The sequence below is a fragment of the Bidens hawaiensis genome, unplaced genomic scaffold (genome assembly GCF_021521415.1).
Source record: "Bidens hawaiensis isolate Kalapana, Puna unplaced genomic scaffold, B.hawaiensis_p1.1 tig00005189_1, whole genome shotgun sequence".
NCBI classification, from domain to species: Eukaryota; Viridiplantae; Streptophyta; class Magnoliopsida; order Asterales; family Asteraceae; genus Bidens; species Bidens hawaiensis.
In genome coordinates, this window is record NW_027491334.1 from 407,037 (window position 1) to 416,655 (window position 9,619).

General features: G+C 34.6%; 1 protein-coding gene across 1 annotated transcript; it reads right to left on the bottom strand.

Moving 5' to 3' along the window:
- Window positions 1-1,242: 1,242 nt before the first annotated feature.
- LOC143629332 (protein FAR1-RELATED SEQUENCE 5-like) lies at window positions 1,243-8,980 on the bottom strand. Its single transcript, XM_077098634.1, has 8 exons — window positions 8,677-8,980; window positions 3,566-3,785; window positions 2,979-3,410; window positions 2,649-2,907; window positions 2,196-2,557; window positions 1,995-2,070; window positions 1,821-1,906; window positions 1,243-1,768 (listed from the first exon to the last, which is right to left on the bottom strand). Exons 1-8 carry the CDS (start codon window positions 8,978-8,980, stop codon window positions 1,243-1,245), a joined length of 2,265 nt encoding a protein of 754 aa, XP_076954749.1.
- Between the last annotated feature and the right edge of the window lie 639 nt (window positions 8,981-9,619).

Genomic DNA, 9,619 nt, shown 5'->3' on the forward strand with positions numbered 1-9,619 from the left:
GGAGGACGACATACAACTATGTGGATTGCGGGGGGTTTGTTATGAGACACATGGAGACGTTTAAAGGTGGGAATACTAAAGAGTGGGTTGTTGATTGTGGTCTTGCTGAAGAGCTTGACAAACATGGACGGGTGTTAGGGAAACAAAAGGAAGAGCTTGAAGATCTTAGAAGGAAATACGTGGCTAAGATTCTACTTAGCGATGTAAACGTGATGAGAGAAATGTTATTACAAGATATGTTGGAATATCACCAGTTGTCTGCGACCGAGAAAGCGAATCTGGACAAGACAGCTCCTAAAAGAATCATGGACAGGTTAAATCTCGAATGACTGTTGACAGATATGACTGTGTCTTTTAATAGTTAACGGTTTTTGACAGTTTTTATTAATGGTAGACTGTTTATGTGTTGGTCTTGTTTACGTATTTGGCAAACGTTTTTGAACTGTTTACATATTTTGGAATATGAAAATGTTTGAAACATGTGTGATGATTATATAGGTGTTAAACTCTGGGTTAAAAATAGTTTGGTTATTTGTTTTGTTTAAAACACATCTAGTTTTTTGACATGTGCTTTGTAATTCAAGTTTAGCTAATGAATCAATTTATTATAAGTAAAATATTTTACAAAACAAAACGCTTTAATAAAAAAACATGGTTAGGTGTTATGTGAAATGTTTGAGTAGGCACCATATGAACAAAGATTAAATTAAGATTAAATTTGAACAGCTTTGGAAAATATTGGACAAAACCATATGATCATCCATCAGGTGTTGCTAAAAAAAACATCCATCAGTTGTGTAAAACAAAATGTTAGTAAACATGAAACCTTAAATAAAACCATCAACTATCCATAATAATGTACCATCAACAATCCATAATAATGTCTAAGGTGAAATAAAAACCAATAAATAAAACATACTAAAGTCTAAGGTGAAATAAAAACCAATCAACAAAACATACTAAAGTCTATAGTGAAATAAAAACCCATCAACAAAATAAAAACATACTAAAGTCTATAGTGAAATAAAAACCCATCAACAAACCATAATAAAGTCTAAGGTTAAATAAGATTAAAGTGTAATGGAAAAAACCATCAACAATCCATAATAATGTCTAAGGTGAAATAAAAACCAATAAACAAAACATACTAAAGTCTATGGTGAAATAAAAACCCATCAACAAACCATAATAAAGTATAAGGTGATATAAGATTAAAGTGTATTTGTAAAAGACGTAACCGGGCTACTCTTCCATATTTTCTTCATGTGAACTGCTTGCTCCGTCTTGTGAAGGATCCTGTGGAGGTTTGTTGTTGATACTGAACAAGTGATGGTTGCGGGTGTCATGACCAGGTTCACGACATATTCTGCATGTCCTTAGGGGCTTGTCCAGTTGCTTTTGACTTATAGCTTGCTCGTGTAATGACCTAAAGTGAATTGGAAGCCCACACCCTTTAGTCCTAACACCAATCGAGGCACGAATATGGATTTGATCTGGTTGTGTCACACCGGTTAGTTCAGCGAACCTGTCTCGACGACTAGGTCTAGGGCCGTCGAAAGTAACCTCGTCTACTGTACTTTTGTACGCGTTAATGTAGTCGCGGTAATGATGTAACTTTTGCATGTCATCAACCAGCTTGTTTATGTTATGGTCGTGCGCGATGTTGATGTCTCGAACAACACGATACACATCAGTACTTTTGTCTATGTTGGGCTCGTCAAAACCAATAGACCACATAGGGCTGTTAGACACAGCGTCTTTTGTCCACCTACGATTGATGTGCTGTTTGAGAAATACCCTGATACCAAAATGTGGAGCACCTTAAAAATGTGACGGCACAGTAAACCGAATTGCTCGAACCTTTTACAGCTACAATAAACAGTGATTCTTCGTTGCGAATCATAACCTACCATGAAGAACAATGTATAGTTATTTAAAAGTGTAAAAATAAAATATAAACACAATAAACCTAGCATATTGAGAATCCGATATACCTCGTGAAAAGAAGCAGGTAAGTGTAGAAAGTCACGAATATTGAATTTCAGGAAGTCATCGACGGGGACGTAACACCTGGAAGTGCATTTGTGAAGAGCAGCTTGTATTTCCAATTGGACATAAAAAAAATGGTTCTCGTATAGATTTCAGCTGCTTGTTTCTCAAGTGTGTAGTTACTCCATATCTCGGCTGCTGTATACCTACAATCATGATCGTTCTTACGATGCTCATGGCTTTGATGATCCAATGCAGTCTCAATATGGGCCAGAAACTCAACCAAAGTGCAATGTGGGTTACAAAACTGGCTAAAAAAATGATTCTCGCTCTCTGATATGGATGAAGTACGCATAAGACCAGACATGGTTTCTTCGCGATAGTAAGCAGGAATCCATGACTCTCTAATGTTGAATATGTCTTTTAGCCAAGTGTGATCGCTTAACTGAAAGTCATCCATTATTGAAGCCCACTCCGTTTCAAACAATTCAGGTGTTATTGAGTCGGTCCAAACAATATCACACAACCGAGTCTTAAAGTCTGTGGTGTTGCAAAGGCCGGATCCAACCTGAAATAATATAATGGCATATTATAACACAATCAAACAAACTATGTACAGTAACAATAAACAACATAAACAAAAAAGAGTTCTCTTGTACCTTCCTGGACACCTTATCCATAATATGCCACATGTAGAGTCGATGCCTAGAATTAGGAAAAAAGTCTTCAATTGCACGTTTCATGGCGGGATCTTGGTCAGTTACAACAAATGCTGGTGCATAGCCAAATGCCTTCTTAAAACAATTCAGCAACCAAGTGTAAGATTCTACGGTTTCCGATCCAAGCAACGCTGCACCAAGGGTAACATTCCTATTATGGTTGTCAATTCCAGTAAATGGAACAAAAACCAAGTTATACCTGTAAAACAAATGAATCAATAAATAAAACACAAAAAAAGAAAAAAAAAATTTAGTAGTCAATGATATTACTTGTTATGCCGATATGTTGCATCAAATGAAACATCACCAAAGACGTAGAAATTCATCTTGGCTCGCTCATCGGCCCAAAATAAACCCATTAATGCCCCGTCTGCTGCAGTAGAATAATCACATGAGAAATTGGGACAAAATTCTTTCTTCGCCAAAAGACGTTGAACAGCCATCTCAACATCGTAGTCTCCAATGAATAAGTTGATACTTCTTTGGTAGTTTTTGCAATCAGACTTGGTTGCGCTAACTTTATCAAACCCACCATACATGGTCCTCATAATGTTGAAAGCATTTACTGGACCAATGTTAATATTAGCAAGATAGTCTAACATCTTTTTGTGGGTAAACGTAAGCTCGCGAGCAGACTTTAAGAAGTGGATATCGTCTTTATCAACAAAAGGATGATTGTGTGCTTCACCAAAATATTTGACCCTATACATGCCATTGTCGGTTAAAATTAACCTTATTTGGGCTTCACAATTTGTTCTTTAAGATGGCTTCCTACGTTGTTTTTTCCTTTTGAACTCTTCATTTAATGTGTCCACTTCCTTACAATTCTTGAGCCTTCCTTAGTGCAAACAAAATACTTCAAACGGACAACATTTTTGTCCACCCACTGTGTTCCTTTCCTGATAGAAAAACCGCCCGCTAAAGCGTATCTTCTGTAAAAAGACTCAGCGGCTTGAAGATTTTCAAAGATCATTCCTTCATTAAGTTTGATTGAGGCAGACACTAGTGGAGTGTACGTCTTCCTACCAGAATTTGGAGATACATGCTGAATTCCAACTTCCTTGTACGCGGGTGGATCTATAATCGGATATAACAAACAATAAAAATTAAGTTCCAAAACAGAGAGCCCACAGAAGACATTGACGTTTAAAAACACACATTTAAAACAAGAAAAATAAAATCTGAAGTGTTATAACATCTTAACAGTACCTAAATTTGTAAAACACACTTCCTGAATCAAAAAATTTGCATTGGTTTCAATGACACAAAAAAAAAACAAACAGATGTTCACAATTACCTAAATTTGTAAAACACACTAACTGAAACAAATAACTTGCATTGGTTATAATGGCACAAAAAAAAACACACACACACACACAGATGTTCAAAAAGTATTTAATCTGAAAATTTACACGTAGCAAGAAAAACACAGTTATCAGGAGATAACTAAATAACCATCGAAACCTAAGGGGAGTGAAAAACACATCATCGTGGGAAAGGATAACAAAATAACCATAACACCAAAAAAAATGATACACGTAGAAATTCACTTGAAAAAGATCATTCTTTACACCATTAATGGATATCATAAGCGGGTATAAAGGAAGAACAAATATGATGATTATATAACATGAAATAAAAATTAAACACTCCATAACGTATTCAAGTTTACCTAATTCATCAACATCCTTGAAATTACTCATGTTGAAGATAAAGAATGCTGGTACGATCGGCGATAAAGAATGCTGGTATAATCGGCTATGGATTGATGAGAAAAAAAAGGATCACAATGCTGGTATAATCGGCGATGGATTGATGAGAATCGGTGATGGATTGATGAGAAAAAAAAAGGATCACAAACGTAGGTTGTTGTAGATGATCGGCCTTTTTTGTTAATGATTTTGTAAAATATTATGATTACTATAATTAAAGAATTGTAACTGATTGTGATTAATATAAAGGAAAATAACATAATTAAAATTAGTTGGTTGATTACAATCTTGCCCTTGACTAGATATTTTGATCTAATGGTTCAAAACACTTCTTACACTTCCTAGGATAATTCTACTTTTTATTATAACCTTGCTCTCTCTCTCTCTCTGTATATATATATATATATATATATATATATATATGGAATGCAAATATTATAAAATATGATTATATATTAATAAACACAGTGGAAAATTTAAAATGGGTCGGGTTTCGGGTTTTGAAAAGTAACGAATGTTATAGGATTCACAACTTTTAGAAATTTCGTCCCGAAATTGAAATAAAAATAAAATTATAAAAGAAAACAACTAATACAAAGAATTTGTTAAAAGTTTTTTAACAATTTTGTAAATACGTAATTAAATGAAAACAATGACATCGATCTTTGAATGGCCTGAAAGACGCCACAAATGGTATTATGACAAGAGCACCTATATATAGGATGTACCAGCAGCGTATCCACCATGCCCTTATCATACTGCATTTGTCCCGTCTTTTAAAATCATTCTAGGTTTCGAGTTATTGCGCACAACGTACTTATTATGTCTTCCATGCGAGAACTTGGATAATTACGTGTTGACCCATAATTACCTTTATCGTTGGATGGTCCACATAACCCGTCCCTTTGTGTGGGTTTTAATGACTAAAATCTCATATGAAGCTTGGACATCAAGAACAATGAACTATAAGGATCAAAACTAACAAAAATATATAAGCGAATCCTTGAGGTCAAATATCACGATAAATAATGTTATGTCAAGATTAACCATAACCAACGAAAAAAAATTAAATAAATTTAAATAACGAAATTCTAGAATTAAAGAATATCTAAGCATAAGGTTGAAAGATGAAATAAATTAACGGAGTATTAAAGTCCAAAGAAAATCTTCGATATTAAGGATACTATGGTAAATGAAAAATATTCATCATAGGGTAAATACATGAAACATTGGGGTTATGAAAGACTAAAATTTCGTGAAAACATATGATAACCATAAGAAACTATCAAAGAATTTGGAAAAGTAAAATAATGACGCAAAGATGTTAGCATTAATAGTTTCAGGGAAATTTAACCGCCACGGGGAGAGGTTTATGTTTGAGACGTCTGCATTGAGATATTGGTAAATCGCAATTATAATATCAAATCATTTGAAAATAAACAAATACATGAGGCTCCTATTAGATAGTTATGTTTTAAGCTAAATACATAGCCCCGGCTTGAAAGTAAACCGGTCATAGGCGGCCAAAAGGGTGATTACAGTTTCTATTAGATAACCATGGACATAACCATGCACATGGTCCCGGTTCCCACTGACGCTTACGTTTGGGATTGATCGGTCATAGACCGTTAGATTGAATCAATTCAAGAGTTAACTAAATCTGTTTGGATGCGTGTCGTGCTTAGGGAGAATAGTAAATCAGATCGATCAAATGCAAACATAAATTCATCAATATCATTTAAAATTTAGAGTGCATGGAGACATCATTCAAACGGAAAGGAAAAAAAAATAATAATAATAACTAAAAAAAATGTTGCCCACATTGCTTGTCTTCTCGAGGGTAGGTTGGTATTCGGTATGAATGCTAGGGTGGGCGGTACCATGATTTCTTAACCGATAGTTATTGGCGTTGACCAAAAGAACGTGGGAGAAAAACAATGATTTTTTTGAAATTCGTTTTAGTTTGTGAAAACTGATTACAAAAACCTGATACGTTTAAATTTTTTTTATTTATATTTTTTTCACGTAAAAGAATTTTCAGTTGGGCGACGTTTTAGAAAAATAGAGATCGCTAGATCGAATAACTCGTTGATGATAACATAATAGCCTCACGGATTAGGGATTGTTTAAAGCAAACTATTTTATTTTATGTTTAGGGTTTTATAATAATAATAATAATATTAATGGTAATAATAATAATAAAGGTATTAATAGTAATAATAATAATATTAGTAATAATAATAGTGATAAAAAATGAGTCATTTGATTTGTCATAAGTTTCTTTTGAATATATTTCATATGACAAAATATTTTGAGAATATATGAATATGTAGTTTTATTAATTGACTAATTAAAATAATCGAGATTTGAAATTCCAAGTAAAAGATGTTTATAAAAGAATAAACGTGGAAGAATATGCATGGAAAATTATTTATTAAAAAAAATAAATAAAAAAATAAAAATAAAAAAATTTAAGCATGGTTGATGACTTTGAAAAGATTAAGTGTTGATGCCGAAAAAACGAATAAACTTTTTTTTAATAGGAAGAGGTACGCGAGGTGAGGTATCTCATGTAAATATCTTTGTTGGGTTAGGTTTGAATATCCAAGAGTTATGTTGCGTATGGATTGACTTAGGCATAGCTTTGAGGTTTGAGTGTATTGTTGTGGTTAGTGGCAATCATGGACGGGATCACGGCGGTCGTTTACTCGATGCTCTAGGTTGTCGTTTTGTGGGTTGAAAACGTAAGACATGCTGTGAACAAGTGTATCAAGAATCGTGAGTCTCGGAATTGTGCATGGTATATATGTCCTTGTTAATGTTCGTTAAATATGAAAACTTGTAAAAATAAAATAAGTGTTATGTGGAACTTAGAGTTTTCATGAACCACCATGGACTTTTATGTTCCAGTACAAAAATCAAACTCGAAATTAAATCAAACCAAAAGCTGGGTATTCGTGTATCACCACGACTTGACAGACTTTCAGTTAAAACACATTGTAAAACATTGAGGGTCGGAGTCACAAGTCGCATAAATCACCATGACTTGTATGACATCCTAAGGAGTGTAACCATATCCTTATCACAAAGAGGACATGATCACGATTGAAAGATGAAGGTGCGATTTATGAGGAAGAAATATCGGAAAAACCCAAGTAAAAATTGATTTGAAAGTTTTCGAAAATATTTGTTTTTGGCCTAAGCCTTGGAGTTTGTGTGTGAACATGTGTGCAGATGACACTATAAAATGTCAGAAATATAAGTAAAACCATATGAATGAACTTTTTAATATAAGTGCGGGCACATAGCATATAGAGTATACATGCAGTTTGGCCCTAAATAAACTATAACTATACTAGGCCGATACGTCTATCAACCTATATTATAGTTACGGCTCTGATACCAATTTGTAACACCCTGGCTAAAGCGGAATACGCACGGGTGTGACGTACAGATCACTCATAATCTGGTAACGCTATTAAAGCGACAATAATTATATTTATTTCATTTCAATACATCACAAATACACAATCAAATAACAATACAATAACTTTGAATTTCATTTCTAGTAAAATATCTTTGTAAATATCTTAGTTGGGTTAGGTTTGAATATCCAAGAGTTATGTTGGGTATGGATTGACTTAGGCATAGCTTTGAGGTTTGAATGTATTGTTGTGGTTAGTGGAAATCATGGCCGGGATCACGGTGGTCGTTTACTCGATGCTCTATGTTGTCGTTTTGTGGGTTGAAAACGAGAAGACATGCTGTGAACAAGTGTATCAAGAATGGTGAGTCTCGGAATTTTGCATGGTATAAATGTTCTTGTTGATGTTCGTTGTAAGTCCCATGACGGATCTTTCAATGTGATATCAATATACTCAACGGTTAGGCGGAAACTAACCACTAAGTTGATTCTATAAAACAACCAAGAACACACCAAACACGATAAAGAAGATTCAAAACACACGTATATTATACGTCGGGTGCTTAAGCCCTTTTGTCAACTTAAACGGGTAAATTAATAATAATGAACGAACAAACCTAACTTCGTTAACATACATGAATATATATCCTACCAACTAGGCCCAAAACAGTCTAAAAGCCCACCGAGATCAGCTGATCCGATTTACAAACATAAGCCCAAATAAGTCTAGTACTACAAAGCATAAACCATAAACTACGTCCCAACAATCTCCCCCTTGGTTTATTGCTTTATTCATGCTCAAGGATATCTGCATCCGCTGCATTACGAGCACCTGCCCATAGACCTTCACGAATAATCACTCCTACCATACCAGTATACTCCTTAGCAGCTGGTTCATAAAGTGGCTCAGCAGTTATTTGAAATCTGCTAAGAGTTTTGAGATCTTTCTCTCTGAACTTCAGTAAATCCTTAGGATCAACAAGACGATACTGACGTTTGTTCAATCTGATAATAACAGTAGTTGTCACTCCATCATATGTCCAAAACTTCATTTCATCAAGTGCTCCTTCAGGAAACCTCTTGGAGATCGGAATTGATTTCACTTTGTCCGTCGGTGGCCACATAACATTCACCATGGTCTTATTGCTATGAGGATCACCAACACCCTTAGCCTTCTTTAGAAAGGATTCAGCAGTAGGCATGCTTGGAAATCCACGTTCACTTGAAAGTTCAAATACCTCCAAAACTTGTCAGCTTTTTGTTCGTTGTTTGGATTGTGAAACGGAGCACGAGATAAGTCAGTCAGATCAACTTTCGTCCTAGACCCAAAACTTTTCGTTTTATCATAATACTCGGTGCCACCGGATTTTTGTTTCACCCACCACATTTCTTTGCCTATTGTGTATCCCCATGAAAGAACTCCAGATCGATCACCATATTTATCTGAGAAACCCTTATCAAGACTTACAACAAATTTCTCTGGATGATCAGATGACACCACATTCTTGTTTGAATTCTTCCTAATCAAGATTTTCTTCATTAATCTTTCCTTTTGTTCATCTGTCTCTGGTGAATCGGACAAATATTTCTCCATATCAGCAGAAGTATCAATGTTTGAAGCTGGACGCTTATCATGTTCAATATCTATGGAGCTTCTAAATTCATCTCCAAATTTCTGAATCAGCTTCTGTTGGAGATCGAGATACATCGCTGTAAGACCACCCATGTTAGTTTTAAGTTCTAAAATCTTTGAGTCTTTATCAATGTGGCCCTCT